The 16,237-nt window shown below is 37.0% G+C and overlaps 2 protein-coding genes and 1 pseudogene across 3 annotated transcripts; 1 reads left to right on the top strand and 2 right to left on the bottom strand.

The window, feature by feature from the left end:
* Positions 1-1,959: 1,959 nt before the first annotated feature.
* On the bottom strand, positions 1,960-6,828 carry LOC107428365 (uncharacterized). Of its 2 annotated transcripts, XM_060813454.1 has the most exons (6): positions 6,111-6,828; positions 5,697-6,010; positions 5,423-5,610; positions 4,234-4,665; positions 3,737-4,040; positions 1,960-2,430 (listed from the first exon to the last, which is right to left on the bottom strand). In XM_060813454.1, the coding sequence occupies exons 2-6, from the start codon at positions 5,884-5,886 to the stop codon at positions 2,288-2,290; spliced, it is 1,257 nt and encodes a 418-aa protein (XP_060669437.1). In that variant the 5' UTR covers positions 5,887-6,010; positions 6,111-6,828; the 3' UTR covers positions 1,960-2,287. The 2 variants fall into 2 exon arrangements, with proteins under 2 accessions (XP_060669437.1, XP_015894375.1); XM_016038889.4 differs by having other exon boundaries at positions 5,423-6,010.
* A 693-nt stretch (positions 6,829-7,521) lies between these two features.
* Positions 7,522-10,669, top strand: LOC107428360 (4-coumarate--CoA ligase-like 9; annotated as a pseudogene).
* A 20-nt stretch (positions 10,670-10,689) lies between these two features.
* On the bottom strand, positions 10,690-15,056 carry LOC107428338 (lipoxygenase 6, chloroplastic). The gene is made up of 9 exons (XM_048462567.2): positions 14,322-15,056; positions 13,911-14,188; positions 13,555-13,792; positions 13,108-13,440; positions 12,866-12,951; positions 12,673-12,780; positions 12,270-12,571; positions 11,813-12,079; positions 10,690-11,707 (listed from the first exon to the last, which is right to left on the bottom strand). Exons 1-9 carry the CDS (start codon positions 14,743-14,745, stop codon positions 10,948-10,950), a joined length of 2,796 nt encoding a protein of 931 aa, XP_048318524.2. The 5' UTR covers positions 14,746-15,056; the 3' UTR covers positions 10,690-10,947.
* Between the last annotated feature and the right edge of the window lie 1,181 nt (positions 15,057-16,237).

Below are 16,237 nucleotides of genomic sequence, written 5' to 3'. Positions count from 1 at the left end.
TCAATAATTTTCGTATCCTTTAATAGGCATGGAAATGGAAAATGATTCACTTTATCCTTGTATTAGTTCTTTTTTCCTTTTTTTTTTTTTTTTTTTTGGTGGTGGTTGTGAAGATTGAAGCTTTCACTAGCCCCAGAATTTTTTATGACATTTGTCTGCGAATGTCACTGCAGTATCAAAGCAAGCAGGTTGAGGATGTTACATGCACATTCCAGGATTTATAGAACTTCACTTAGTTGTTCCTTCAGGCTCAGTAGAGGTACTTTACGAACTTTGGTTTGTTACACTGTTGTATTTGAATGAACTTTTTCTTTATTTCTTTCCTTTTTATTAACTTTCGCTTTTTTGTTTTCTGTTTTGGCTCCTATATTGTCATATTAGTAGTTCCTTCTACTTGGCAATGAGCATTTTAAGAAATATATATAGTGAAGGCAAAATGGTGAAACTTGTTAAAAACTATATTATAGTTTCTTACTAAGAAATTTTCCTATTGTTTTTCACTTAAAACGGTCAATTGTCTAAGAAATTTTGACATTCCGACCTTCATTAGTGATCGAAACTTGTTTTGGTTACCATAGTAGATTCTGAATCATGCAGTGACTTTTGGAACTCCAACACTATAGGAAGATCACTGAAACAGGTTCATGCAGTATGTCATTGTGGACTAAGATTTAGATTTTTTTGTATCAAGGTGAATGTTTTCATTGATGATTGATGGCTTGATTTGTTATTTCTTTATTTTTATATTTTCTGCTGGCCATTCAAATTTGTAATAATGTGATACTATACCTTGATTTTACATGCATTTGTGTTTCATTTTAGGATGCAAAACATTGATGCAGTGATAATCTATGCTATTTACATTGACAAGGAAATTCTGATTGCTTTTAATGCCAATTACTTCTTGCGGTCATTTTTCTCCGTTAGTAAATTTCCTTCTATTTCTTTTTTTTTTTTTTTTTTTTTGGCTGTTCAATTTTGTCCTTCGCCGTTTTGGTTGGAGCAACTTGATCCTTACAAATTCTAAAGAAAACTTTGGCTGCTTCCTTGTACAATTCAGAATGTCTACCCTAGGCCCATTTTAGAAACTTTGCTGGTTATATGTATTATGTGATTTATATCGTGGGGACTGGGTATTTGTGTTGATTATTTGAAATCTTGTATGCCCCATTAGGATAAGATTAACGTGAGGTTTGATAGCCGCTGATTGTTTCTCATGTTTGGTAATTGGTACGATTCTATTGTAATAGGGAGTGTGGCTGAAGGAATGGGTTGCTAGGAGAAGGAATTTAATGAAGTTTCGGCTTCGGTTGTTTAACATGTGGCAATGAGAAAGTTAAACTGAGCATAGGTGGTGTAACATGTTCCTTTGCCATATGCTTTGTACAGGCAGTGTTTGTCCAGATTCCTTTGGCGCTCTTCTATAAATGTAGAATGGGTATAGGAAACAAGTTTTATGTTGTATCTAACGTTCTCCGTACAGGTGGTGGGTGATGGCCAAGGATAAAAATATAGGTATAGGTATAAATATCAAATGTACAATTTTATGGAAATATCAGAAATATCTATGTCGTGGAAAACTCTGAAAAGTCAAAACACACATTTTGGTATACAAATATTTAAAATAGTAAAATAAAATAACAATACAACAACTAGAATAATAATGTTAATGAAAATTTTCAGCAAAAAACAATATTAGCAAAATGGATCATAAGGATATATAAGAGCATGACTATGTATACATAAGGTAACATCGATTAGTAACAAATGGTGATGATAGAGGATAACTCTGAGCCATTGGAACAATTTGGTCAACCCAAATTGAAATCCAAATCCATTGACATTTGAGAAGCAAGTGGCTAACCATGCGCATGTAGAACGATGAACAATTTATTTATTTTTATTTTTTAATTTTTATTTTGGTTCCTCTCGCAACGATCCTTAAATTGAGAGTAACCGTCATGTGCAAGAGTCACATTCCCTAGGATTTGGTTCAATGCTTCATTTCGTTGGACCGCTCTTTGAAAATTACAGGCACTTAAATAAATAATTAAACGAAAAAACAAAACAATGATTTACATATGTTCCGGCTCATAATATACAAACGTAGACTCTGCTTACTGGTTCGCCTCAGCAGCCATGTCGAGCGAGCTGCAGGGTCTACCGCTTCAAAAATGGTATAACAAGTAACGAATTGGGAAGATCATAAATCTAAGATTCTTGAATTGATATCCATTTCTCAACTAGAATTGGGTGAAGAGAAGACCTATTGCCACTCTGGAAGTATTCATTCTGATGTGAAAATTATGGTCTTTCCGAGCAAAAAAGTAATCAGAGTGAGTTCAATGAAGAAGATTGTGTTGATTAGACCTCTATCAACTGTCCACCCAAATATTGTGATCCCACCTGGATTTGCTTGCAAATACATCACTGCATTTCCATCAAATTGTAAAACTATGAGATTCTCATATAATGAAAAATTTGAGCTGAACATGTGAAATGACAAAGTGCATGCAAAATTTTAAACCTAAACCAAGCAGAAGGAAAGCAACAAAATTTTAGCACGTAGCCCAGTGTATATGCGTAAAAAGAATTGACCTTGAAAAAATGTCGTCACTTGTAGTCTAATACCTCTCAAATAGGAGTCGGTATGAACCTCCTTAAGACATCAAAAACTTCATACCGCCTCAGACATCAAAACTAATGCGATGATGTTTGATTTCGGGATTAATATAGAAGACGCTCCATTGTACTTTTTCAGAGTATGCGATGCTTCTAACAGTGAACTTGCATGTTATGTGGAAGTGCACACTATGTTTGCACAACCAAATTACATCAACTTGTTACAAATAATGAAATAGATTAACTAGAGTAATTATGATCCATGATTCCAAATTCAAAGCAGTAAAGCAAATCAAACTTTCAGCTAGCACATGCATACAAACTTTTGAAACAGATGAAATATTTTGTGAAATTTGATAGACAATGAAGCAACAACTTTCTTTAAATGCAGAAAATAAACTATGTTTTGAATTTCTGTCCTATGAAAAATAAAAGCTCCATAATACATGAAATTGCTAGAATACAATATTAAGCTTAAAATTAGATACTACCATGGTTTTGTAATTGCAATACGAATTTCTTCAAAATGTTGATCAGAGGTAGATCATCATCCAAGAATTCAACAGGACTATTAGAGGTAAAAATGAAATACAGATGAACAAAATGCTTGGGTGAGGGAAGTTGCTCACCACTTGGTGAGCACCTAACATGTACATATCCATCATTTACCCACGTATCCAATGCAGGATACGCATTAGGCGCTCACCAAATGGTGAGCACCTTCCGCCAGGAAAGAAGATCTGTACAAATGAATATTCTTATTGTGTGGATGCTCAAGCAGCTTATTCAAACTATGCCCAATAACAAGATAATAGCAGACATACTAATGGTCATAGTTAAAACTACGACAGTTTGTGATAGAAATTAGCTGTTTTCTCCCACCAACAGAGCAGTAAATTTTGTAAGTGTCTGGTTACGATATGCCGTTATTAATTTATTTCAGATAGTGAAGTTCGATGTAATTTGTAGTTATATTGGAAAGTGGAAAAGAAGGTCCACTTCAATCCAAAGTGTAATTTGGGGAAGCAAGTTGCATACTACTAATTTTCACTCATAAGAAGAAAAATGGAAAAAGGTAGCTGATATCAACATAAATGGATATAAGGAGCCATACCAAAGGCTTGTCTTCTGTGGTACGAGGACAGATAGGAAGCCAATTGTGTGTTTGTAGGCATTGCAATGTAATCCAGTGATTCCAAATCACTCTCGGAGTAATTTACAGCCAGTGAGTTCAATGCATGGACAGCCTCCAAACTCCCCACACCATTTGAACTTCTATGCTGAGATGTATCAGAACTACATGTCAACATTGCATGCCACCTACTTGCAATTGAAGCTATGGCTTGTGCTCTATGGGAAATTCTGGTCGCTGCATGCAGACAAAGTATAATTCCAACAACCTGAACAATTGAGGAGACCTGAGAGGTAGAAAAAAGAAAAGGAAATTAATCCCTAGAAGGCTGGAAGAGCAAAACTCTATTGCCTACACAGCCGTTATGCATTTTAAGTGGTAAAATCCAATGAGAGCCCATTGCCTATCTAGGAGTTGGAGACATATCAGTAGCAAAATAGACAGTGGCAGTGTAAGTTAAGAAATAGTAGTGAACTTACCGCAAAATCACCGCCATTTACTAAAGTAATAATTCCCCCATATCCTGTAACCTGGAATAGAGTCACAAATTGGCTTGCAGTGACAACCAAGAACTGTAGAACTAGAAAGATGCGAAACCTATGGCTTATCTTAGACAGATGATACCGTAGACGAATATGCTCCTCAATAAATACCAAAACATCAGATTCTCTCTCCAAAAGCTTCCCATAGTCTTCAAAGTGGATAACTTGCAAATGGCATACCAAATGAAATAAAATGCTGGCTGATAGAGAGATTGTACTAACATAAGTCCATGATATAACCAATGCCAATAAAATTGCAATTGACAGCCACCAAGAATCATGATCTACAAATACCATGCGCATGATCTCCCGTACAAGCTTCAGAAGAAAACATGGAAGTGCCCACAAAACAAGCAAGCGTAAAGAACCCTGCGAAAGTATCATGGAAGAAAATTACTTACCAGAGCAGACCTGGAACTTTCTGTAAAAAACATCAAAAGGTGTAAAGATGAAGAAATAATCTCAGAATGCACGGAACTCGAACAAAAACTTTTGCTTGAGAAACGACAATTTTAGATATCTGCAGTAGTGCAACAAGGGAAGGAAAGCATATTTTTTGAAGGGAAAACCAGCAGGTGCTTGTGCTGGCCAGGCCATGTGCATAAACCAAAGGTCGCAATCGTGATAATTACATAAGACGATGAAGCTGGATGAGGGGCAGGATGATACAAAGAAAAGATATACAAAAAATGGTTCAATGGCTATTTCAGATCCTTGAAATCACTAATCACAGCCTAACAGTGGTTTTTGGTAAGAAAAAGGACCATGGCATTAATTCCACTAAAACTAGTATTAACATCTTTCTAATTACATGCCTAGTTCAAAAGAAAAATAAAAACAGGAAAAACTAGTAAAAGACTGAGTTCCAAAATCGATATACTTGCAGACCACAAACAAGGAATACCACATTCATCAAACCATGTAAAACGTTCATGACATAATGGTAATTTTCAAAAATCATGACATGATAGTTAATTGTTGCATTTGTAAATCTCGAAGAAATATTCTTCATATAATACGGGTACTAAGACACACAAATTTTTCCTTCATATAGTCCAACCATTTGTTAACCATGTCAACCATTTGAATACAATGAAAAAAATATATATTATGCTTCAATTTTTACCGATATCTCCTTGATGTAATCGTCCCGAAACCGCAGCATATAACCGCTATGGCGGTCGACAAATAGGAACCTCCTTATGCCATACTTTCGAAGGTTGTGTGAGAGGCAAAGCAAAGAGACGGCGGCGAGACATGCCTGCGAGGCCACGATATCTAGCTCAAAATCCTTAATCTGGTAAGCCTCGCAACCTGAACAGTTTGTGAGTTCAAGAACAAGGACTGGAAGCAACACACCAATTAGTAGAAAAGCAATCCAAGAAAGGGAAAATCTTAACCAAGAAGTCTGGTTAAAACCCAAGAAAGTGAGGAAATTTTCCAGCCTCTGGAGGATTTGATCCAAAGGGGTTCCGTCATTTTCTTCTTCACCTCGTTGCTGTTGATGTTGGTGGCTGATGTTGGTGTTGTTCTGGTTTTCGTTTGAAACGAGAAGAGGGGTTTGGACAGGCGGTTTCTCTGTTTTCCCATGAGGATCAGCCATAGCTTAATCAAAGCATAATCGAAAAAGCTCCAATTTTTTTGGTGCAAAATCTAATGGTTTTGGAGCAAAAATTTATGACCCAGTTGCGATCATGGACCAGTCGTTCGAAATCTGAAATGTTGCAGAGAAATTGACAGATTAAATGGTACATATCAGATTATCAGATTATAAAATATTAAATATTCAAAGCCACGCTTCAATATTTTAGTACCTTTTAATGGTCTGAAAGACTCTTTGAACCAACAGCTACTGCTCAACGAAGTCAATCCGATCGCGTAAATCAATTGAATAACGAAGAAGAAATCCAACCAAGAACCAAACCACACCGGGTTTGAATTTTTAACCTTAGCCGTAGGATTTCTATGGAGCATGATATGGTAACATAGGGTGCGAAGCACGTTAATCTAATTTATAATTTTAATAATTTATTTGCAGTTTCCCTAGGGATATCATAAATGCTTTACTTGAGGGTTAGGGAACCTACAAAAATAAATACAAATAAAATAATAATAAAAAAAGAATATATATATATATATATATATATAAAAAGAAAAAGAGGGCTTAGAATCTAATTTTTCTCTTCCAAAAGAAAATGAAGGATTAAAGAAATGACGAGAAACAAACAGACAAATCGAAACACGTGCCAAAGGTGATGAATCTTGCCGTTCTATTCATGTGTATGACTTACCTGAATCTCCGAAGCTAAAAAAAAAAGAAAAATTAAAAACTTCGATTAATTTACAAGCTTTCCTGTTAATCAGGAAAATTACTGCCAGATTCGAAGTCTCAAGGTTTTCCCGCCAAATTAAAAACCGGGTCGATTGCATAAAAATGGAGACCCGTCGTCTCGTCGTCGTTGGCGGAGTTCCGATCCGATACGACAATTCCAACACCATTCTTTTTTTTTTTTCCTCTTAGTTTATTATGCGTCCTGATCCATATGCAATGATTGTCGTTTTATATTAAAAAAAGAGTAGTTGCTGACAAAAATGGGGCGACTTTTGGCGAACTACATGACGTGTATGAGACGGTGATACTTTGGAGTAGAAAAGGTCCGACAAGTGACCGGCTGCAGTAAAAGATTTAACCGACGGTTGCGATTTTAGCCACATCATGAGGATTGAAGCACTTGTCTTTTGGACCGAACGAATCAAAGAAGATTAGAAGATTGAGAATGAAGTATGAAACCCACACGTTGCATGCCTGCGGGGTTTGGAAATTACCAAATCTACAAAGTGTCACGTGACATCTGTTGGGGGATGTGTATGCGTATATATCCATTGGGCCTTAAACCAGAGAAACAGAGACAGAATCTTCCACAATCCTAGTATCCTTCAATTGTTGGCCCAATCAACCCCAGTCTTCAAAATTTACATCCCCACCCCATTAAATGCCCTTTTTTTTTTTTTGTTAAAAGGTTATTTTCATAACAGTCCTAGCTTTTTGCATATTTTTACATATATATATATATATATAATATGTATATGATATTATGATGTATCGTTGTTTTAATAGAAATTTTACCTCTTTAACATTGCCATTTTGTTCTCCAATTAGCCCCAGTGATACGTAATAACAACTAACAATTTAAATAGTTTGTTTAGTAAATTATTAAGTAGTATTAAATTTGAGCAGGAAAAATTCATTACTATTTAATGACAATATGGAAAAATTTAAATTTTGTTAATGACATTTATGACAAATTTATGATTATGTCAAATCAATATTCATGGAAATGGTGGTCCTGGTCTGTAAGTTTTTCATAGGCCGGAGTATTATTTATGGGCTCGATGACTTAAAAGTCTATAAACCTCTTACAAGTGACAAAGAGGTACAACAGGCCCAGCCTGCCTTCACATTGTCACCTCTGACTCACTTCAACTGTTGGCTGCTTAGCTGTACCTAATTTTTTATTTTTATTTTTCGAACAAAAACTGGTAGCTGTAACTTATTACCTACTGCACTTTCAAAGTTTCAAGTTACTGAATAGAACCCGCGCATTTAACTCCCGGAATCATCTCTGCATTTCATAAACTATCTTGGAAACTCCGGAAAAAAAAAAAAAAAAATTTCCAAGCAACCTACCAAAAAATCGTGACTTTTAGAATAGAATTCAAATGGCGTCCCAAAACTCCGACCGAACCGATACCATTGACCCAAACAGCGGGTTTTGCTCGGAGACGAAGATATTCCACAGTCTCCGAGCTCGAATCTCACTTCCTCCAGAAACCCTACCACTCTCCGTCGCCGACTACGTCCTCTCGAACCTCCAAGCGTCGCCGTCCACCACCACTCTCATCGACGCCGCCAATGGCCGTCACATTTCCTATTCCGAGTTCATCCACCGAGTCAAAACCCTAGCCGCCGATCTCCATACTAAACTCGGCCTCTCCTGGGGCTACTCGGCCTACATTCTCTCCCCCAACTCCATCCAAATTCCCATCCTCTTCTACACCCTTTTCACTCTCGGCGTCATAATCTCTCCTTCAAATCCGGCCTGCACGAAACCCGAGATTTCACGCCAAATCCACCTCTGCAAACCGGTTATAGCTTTCTCTACTTCCGAAACAGCTGATAAAATCCCTCCGCTCCAATACGGCACCGTATTGCTCGACTCGTCCGAGTTCGAGTCAATGATGACGAACGACACGGTTGAGTACTCGCACCGAGTTGTTGTTCGCCAATCCGATGCGGCCACGATTCTGTACTCGTCAGGTACGACCGGGTTGGTCAAAGGAGTCGAGCTGACCCACCGGAACTGGATATCCGTCTTGGCCGGACTCTATGCAATTCACGAGAACGAACCTGGAACACCTCCTACAGTGGCTGTGTACGGTTCCGTACTTCCACGTCTACGGGTTCGGTTTCTGTTTGAGGGGTTTTAGCATTAGGTGGGACCGTGGTGACTATGGGGAGGTTTGATCTGAAGCAAATGATGAAAACGATCGAAGAGCACAGAATCAGCCAGGTGGCATGGGCCCCACCGATCGTGGTAGCAATAGTGAAAGATGGGAATAGAGCAACGGACGGCTACGATCTGCGTTCTCTGAGACTCGTTCAATGTGGAGGCGCACCGCTGAGAAAGAGCATAATTTCCAATTTGAAGAAACAGTTGCCAAATGTGCAAGTGGCGCAGGTTAGCAAAAACAAAATCTAATCTAACCTAACCTAACCCTTACATTGTCGTTAGTTGTTTCCTAACGGTCAAATGAATGACCGGTTTGGTGCTGGATATATGAAAAGGCTTATGGGGTGACGGAGACAACGGGCCGAGTCTTTGGGACCATGGGCTTTAAAGAGTGTGAAGTAGAAGGAGCTACAGGATAGCTCATGGCAAATTTCCAAGCCAAGGTTGTTGACCCTTCAAACGGCGTCGCTTTACATCCTTTAATACCTGGGGAACTTTGGGTTAAAGGACCGTTTGTCATGAAGGGTATAGTTAGTAAACAAAAACGATTTTCCATGCATTTTTCTGCTTGGCTGGAGTTTAGTTTTTATGGTTGTGGGGTCGTTGTTTTTGGTGCATGTAGGTTATGTGGATGACAAAGAAGCAACAAATGCAATAGTGGATTCAGAGGGATGGCTGAAAAGTGGAGACCTTTGTTATATAGACAATGAAGGATATCTGTTTTTTGTGAATAGGTTGAAAGAACTAATCAAATACAAAGGATATCAGGTTAATATTTGATCCACTAATTAGTAAAAGTCGTTTGTTGCTATATATATATATATATATATATGTATATAGAGGGAGAGAGTTCTGATTGAGTTAGAATATTATAAAATTGGATACAATTAAAATCAATCAAGATAAATCGGTCATTTTTATTTGAGCTTAACGTTTTTGCTTTTTATTCTGATTTTATAAAATTATAATATTCTATCTTTATAAAAACAGTATATCCTGACTGGATTATATGAGTATCATATAGGTTGCCCCAGCAGAACTGGAGCATCTGCTTCAAACCCATCCAGATACAGTTGATGCAGCAGTGATTCCGTATGTAATTTTTGCTATAAATTCATGAATGTGATAATATTATACGTGAAATGTACTTATTTATATGGGAAACGTACTTATTCCGTACTTTATTTATTTAATTTAATATAATTTTTTTTATTTTACAGGTACCCTGATGGGGAAGCAGGTCAAATACCCATGGCCTCTGTGGTAAAACGTATTGGGAGTGAAATTAATGAATTAAAAATCGAGGCTTTTATTGGAAAACAGGTAACTTTATTAATTAATTCCTCTCTTCTTAAGTTATGTAGAACGATTTACTGATGTATTAATTTCAACTTCATCATTGCATACATGAATCAAGCATATAATAGGTTTGAAAGTTATGCTTTTCCATTAAAATATTGGCTGTAGGTGGTCCACTACAAGAGGATAAGGCGGTTAGTGTTCATCGATGCAATACCGAAGAGTGTACAGGGTAAAGTATAGAGGAAGGAGTTAATCAAACTTTCGTTATCAAATCTTACCACCTCAAAGCTTTAAAGAAGAGTGTACAGGGTAAAGTATTGAGGAAGGAGTTAATCAAACTTTCGTCATCAAATCTTACCACCTCAAAGCTAAGCTTTAAAGTACTTTTTATTGGCTTTCGGTTTAGTATTCATATTCATATTTATTCTATTCGTTTGTTTCGGATTGATGTTCTATTTCTAAGGATAAGCGTCAGATTTACTCCTACTTGTTAAAATTCCTTTTCTTTCACTTTACCTTTGTTTTATTTTATTATGGTATATTAGTGTACCATTCCATGTCATAGCCATCGTATAAAAGATACTAGATAAGCATTTCAGGTTTTTTTTATTTGTAGATTAACGAGTCCTGGTATAATCCGTGTAGTTCATAGCATCATACATCTATATTACAAAGCTCTACAGAACATGTAAAACACACTAAAATTTGTGTAGCTATCGATTTAGTATCACTACAAGATTGATACTTCCGTTACTCTACAGAATTTTGACAAAGAAAGAAGGCGATCTGTGCCCTGATGGAACATTTGCTCATATGACAATCGAACCAGCTAAAACCATCATATAGAAATGCTGTTTGGAATTCCCCGACCAGTAACACCAGGGCCTGATGAAGGAAGTAGCAATTCGTAGGGTGGTACACCAGCACCGCTTCTGTTTTTAAGATGGATATCTTTGTTTCTCTTATTAATCGTCTCCTCTATTTCCTCTAACGTAGTAGAAAATTTGTTGAACAACTTCAGAATTTCTTGGTCATTTATCCAATGGGTATGCAGCTGACTTACCTGACCCAAATACTCTTCGTCGGGAGAGTGAGTTGAAAGGGTGTCTTGAACGGCCATTATTTTGGTGGCTTGAAGTTGGGTTGGCAAGGAAGAGAGAAAAGTCTTCTGTGGGTTTAGCATAAACTTTTCATAATCTGGTTCATTTTCTTGTGGAATAAATTTTCTCATAAGGGTAGGACGGTTTGGCACATATCCGCCAAATGGGTACTGTCCGAAGTTAATAGCAGCATGCTGACCTGAAGCAACCCAAATCATAGTGGTAAGTATGCCAGACAAGTCCTCTTTAGTGTCAAGTTTAGGCCACCAAGGTTCATCCTGTTTATCGGGGTGACCCTTGTTCTTAATCTCATGCCACCAGGCTTGGAGCTCAACATCAGACTTTACAGAGTTTGGCTTAGAGTAGAAATGTTGCACATAGGATTCTACATATTCTTTTATGGCCGACCATATAAGTATCCCATCTGCAGCATAAGGGTAGTCTTCGATCACAAGTTTCACACCACAAGGCATTGAGGGATCCTCCACAGCCATACCCCTAAAAGTTTTCAACTTAGTGCATCAGAATAAGCATATAAATTAAGGTGGGTGAGTCTAAGTGTACTGAAAAGTATTAGAAAGTTTCAATGCATCAGAACCTTACCTACGGAGAAGATCTGCTGGCAAGGCCTCCATATCAAACCGCCACATACTCTTGTAGGCTGCAGAGCTTACCTCCATGGCATACTTTCCTGGACTGAAAGAAGCCTCGATTATTCCCCCTCCATTTATTAAACTTTGTCGTGCCAGCGCGTTGATTTCTAATGTATAGCGCATATGGGGGTGAAGTAACTTGAAGATGGGATGCATTGAACTTAGTTGTCTATGACTTGCAAGTATATAAGGCTCCATGCAAGCATGAGTCCTCAACCTAGATTTCACAGATCACAAACACATTATTAGTGTACACATCTTAATTTGTCTTAGCATCATTTTCAATCTAGATCAAACTCAAGCAGAGGTTGGCCAAAAACAGTCTGATTTTGGTAATGAGAAAAATGGCATGAGACTTGGGAAGCAAGCAATATAGCATAGATCAATGTAGGTTACTTGTCCTTTACCAGTGATTTACTAATTGATGAATTCCAGCATCGACTGAGCAAACATGAGCTTTGGCTAGCTTCCAAACCCAATGAGTAGTAGCATCATGACCACGCGTATAAACACGTTTGAATTGAGGCGAAGAAGGTGTTGGAGGAAGTGAAAGTTCAATAGCTATGGGCCTTAGAACACCATTATGTGTATAGAATAAAATAGTCCTAGAGGCATAAGCTTTTTTCCCAGGTAAGGAGTTCATTTTCTCAATAAATGGCAAAAGCATGTCATGGTAGTCAAGTATGAACAGTCTCTTGTCCTCGATAGCCTGTGTTAGCAAACATCAGAAGTAGAGTCTTCATCTATAAAGAAAATTAAAAATGCATTTTATAGGGAAAAGCAAAAAAGTTGTCCTCATTTATGAAGTACCTTTTCTACACTCAAACCGTTCAGTTCTTGTTCCATCAATTCCTTAGTGATAGCAGATTCCGGGGGACCATAAACAGCAGGATCTAGTTTGCTAAGAATTGGAAACTCCTGTCAAATTGGAACCCGACTTGAGAAGTCTCATAAAGGCCCAAAGTTCACAATTATGTATAAAGCAGTTGGAAATGGATATTACCTTCAAAATCTCAATGTTCACTGGATTGACACCGGCTAAAGTCTGGCGTGCAAACTCATTGTCCCGCAACCAAGCAAATCTGTCTCCTGAAAAAAAAAAAAATAATAATAATAAATAAAAACTAAAATAAAATAAAAGAGAGAGGAGGAGTTCAAGACTTTGAAAGAACATGAGCCTCAAATCAAAGTTGCACTCTTTAAAACATCATCAGGAGAAAAACTGAAGATAAGCAGCATGCATACTTTTTATGACAGCCGGGATTTCATATTTCAGCAACCTCTCACCAACAGTGAGAATCTGTTTCATCAAATTGCCTGCAAATGGAATTCTATCAATTTCATTCGGCTCATCATCCTTCAAGAGCAAACCATCATTGTATAGCTTATCAATATCGGAAAAGCACTTGAAGGGTATGTCGGAGCTTGACAATGAAGCAGCAAGAGATGGTATGAGATTGTGAAGCAGGGCTTTCAACCTTCCAGCTGAGAAAGTATTTTGCTTAATCTCTTCAAAAGTTTCATCCCTTGGTACATAAACTGGATGAGGCTTTTCAACTCTGCTCTCCGAATGTGGATCTATTCGAGTATCAAACCACGACGAAGTTAATACAAAACAAAGAAAACATAAAACCATTATAAACACATCTTCTACAAGCTTGAGCTTTAACAAAAACAGCATGAAAACCAAACCTGATTTGGATGGTGGTCGGCCTGTTCGACACCGCCTAGGATAAGGCCTCTCTTCGCCCCCAATGACAGGCCTAGCAAGATCATCATCTTTATCTGGATTCCCCAAATCATTATAAACATCATAATCATAAATCCTATCGTGAGGCTTTCTTTCGCCTTTCCCGTTACCCCTAATGCTCAGTAAGTCCTCCCGTCGCAGATCTTTAAGACCAGCTGGTGTTTGTGAAGGCAAGTAGGCCTGTTTCACAAAGATGATCAAATATTGTATAATACTTGCTTTTGAAGAAAGCTATAAAATTCAAATAAAAGTTTTACAAAGAAATTCAAAAGATCAGAATTGTAATTAGTTTTCTTACTTGATTTTTGAAGATAATTCTACTTTCAGGATTATCTTTGCGAGAGTGGATCCATGTATTAGCAGGGAAGAAAAAAGGGCCTCCATCAAAACCATGAATGACAATCTCCAACAAGTAGAATTCTTTACCATGAAGATTGGTAACAAGGATAGCTCCAGGGTTTCCAAAATCAACTGGGACAGTAAAATTAGCAGCAAATTCAACAATATGAGAAAGATTCGATGGCTTTGGCAACCACCCTCTCACAGAGGACTTAACAATCTTCCCTGAGTTTGTAACTGCAAAAGAGAAATTAATTATGGATATAAAGATTGGTCCAAAAAAAAAAAAAAATTCCCTGAAACTTAAAAAAACGATGCCAATATCTACCAAAAAGATATAAAAGCACACAAAAATCATAAAGCTACTAACCAGGGTCGATTTCCTCACTGATAAGTTGAATCAGAATCCCCTGACCAATCCCATTGATGAAGAACTCCCACTGATCCTCCATCTTCTCTGTAATCTTTTCCTTCATTTTCTTCCTGATCGTCACCACTGCTGTCACTTCTATCCCTCCTGACTTCGAAGAAGAAGAAGAAGAAGAGGGAAAAATCCCACTGACATCTTTGCCTTTCAAAGGACTAGTACTAGAACTAGAAGTTTCCACAGTCTTGTCACCCTTACTAATCACAGCTCGGATCGATCCACTCCCTTCGACCCTCGACCCTAAAGCGGGAATATGGGTCTTTCGGATCCTGCCATTTTTCCCGGCACCGGAGATCGCCGGATTTTGCCGGTTATCTGAGAGAAATTTTGACCTCACAGAAGTGGTGGTGGGCTTTACTGCTAACATTTTTGTACAAAGCTCCTCTCTCTTTTTTTTTTTTTTTTAATCTTTTTCTTCTCTTTTGGGTGCCTTATAGAAAGTTCAGTGTAAGAAAAGAAATCAAAACGACGGCGTTTTCTACTTCGCCGCCCTTGGAAATTGGATCTCAGCTAGAAAGAAGCTGCCTGAAACTAACAACGGAGAGATTAGAAAGAGTGACTGGCAAAGTGGAAAGAGAAGGACTACTACTATTTTTATATTTTCTTAATGTTGTTGGAACTGCGAACACAACTCTCAACCACAAGCGCGTGAGAGACAGTCTACTATTGGCTTTAAACTTTTTTTCTTTTGCCTGTTCGCTCTCACTGAGTGCGCCTGTAAGAGAATAAATGAAATATAGTTGCAATCGTTGACATAAAAATTTTAGTTGTCCACTTGCCACCCAAAAAAAACAAAAAAAAAAAAAAATTAAAAAAATTAAAAAAGCGTGGTAAATGTGTCGCAATATTTCACATAAAAAAATAAAGAACGTTTGGTAGAAAAATATTATAAAATGGTTGAAGCACCTAAAAGAAGAAGGTTTTTTGTCCAATTGTATACTGACACCTGGATGGATGAAGATGTGGGTTTTTTGACCTTGACTCTAGCTTCTGCACAGCTAGACCGCCCTATTATTTACCCATTTAATTAAGTCGGGGATTGGGACTGACTAAAGGCCAAGCGGCAGGTATTATGTAGCTGTAGTTTTTATCCAAAAAATAAAAAAATTACAATGTGTAAAATCATGGGACGCCATAACCTTCCAAAGTATATAATAATAATAATAATAATAATTATGGGGGTAAATAGCGACAAAACAAGCCTAAAGGTGTCTAATTAATCTGTCATTTCCTTACTCTTTAGCGTTTCGATAACTAATAAATAATAGTTATTAGAAAAATTGTCCCATTTGGACAATGACGTATACCAAAATTTAGTTTATTGAACAAAAAAAGACGTTTACCAAAATTTAACTTAAGATCACGTGCATGACCAAAAAATAAATAAAACTTCACGTGTTTTAATCCTCGGACTTTCGTACCGGTTTTATTATAATTTTTATTTTTGGATATCTTTCTTTAATTCTATTTTTTTCCAGTTTCAATAGCTATCTATTAGCGGTAGGTAGGCCTTTCAATCCACACAAAGATGAAGTTACAAAATTTTTCTTTAATTAACGAACTACTTTTTTTATTGTTTTTTTTTTAATAAAAAATGAGCAATTTAAAAAGCCAAAAAAATATATATATATATTGTAATTGAGGTAATGAAGATATTGATAACGAAAACCAAAAGCATAAAAAGAATTTGTTTATGATTACCAAATCTAGCTTAAGAATCTATTACCACCAAAAAAAAAATAAAAAAATCTAGCTTAAAAATCAAAAGAAAGAATAAAAGAAAAAGGACAAAAGGATGGTAGGATTGTTCTCCTTTCCAATAAGCCGTAATCATTTTACGATATAAAAAGGAAGAACTA

This window comes from Ziziphus jujuba, chromosome 12 (genome assembly GCF_031755915.1).
Source record: "Ziziphus jujuba cultivar Dongzao chromosome 12, ASM3175591v1".
Taxonomy (NCBI): Eukaryota; Viridiplantae; Streptophyta; class Magnoliopsida; order Rosales; family Rhamnaceae; genus Ziziphus; species Ziziphus jujuba.
The sequence above is the reverse complement of the archived record's forward strand: the minus strand, read 5'-3'. Positions and strand labels throughout refer to the sequence as shown.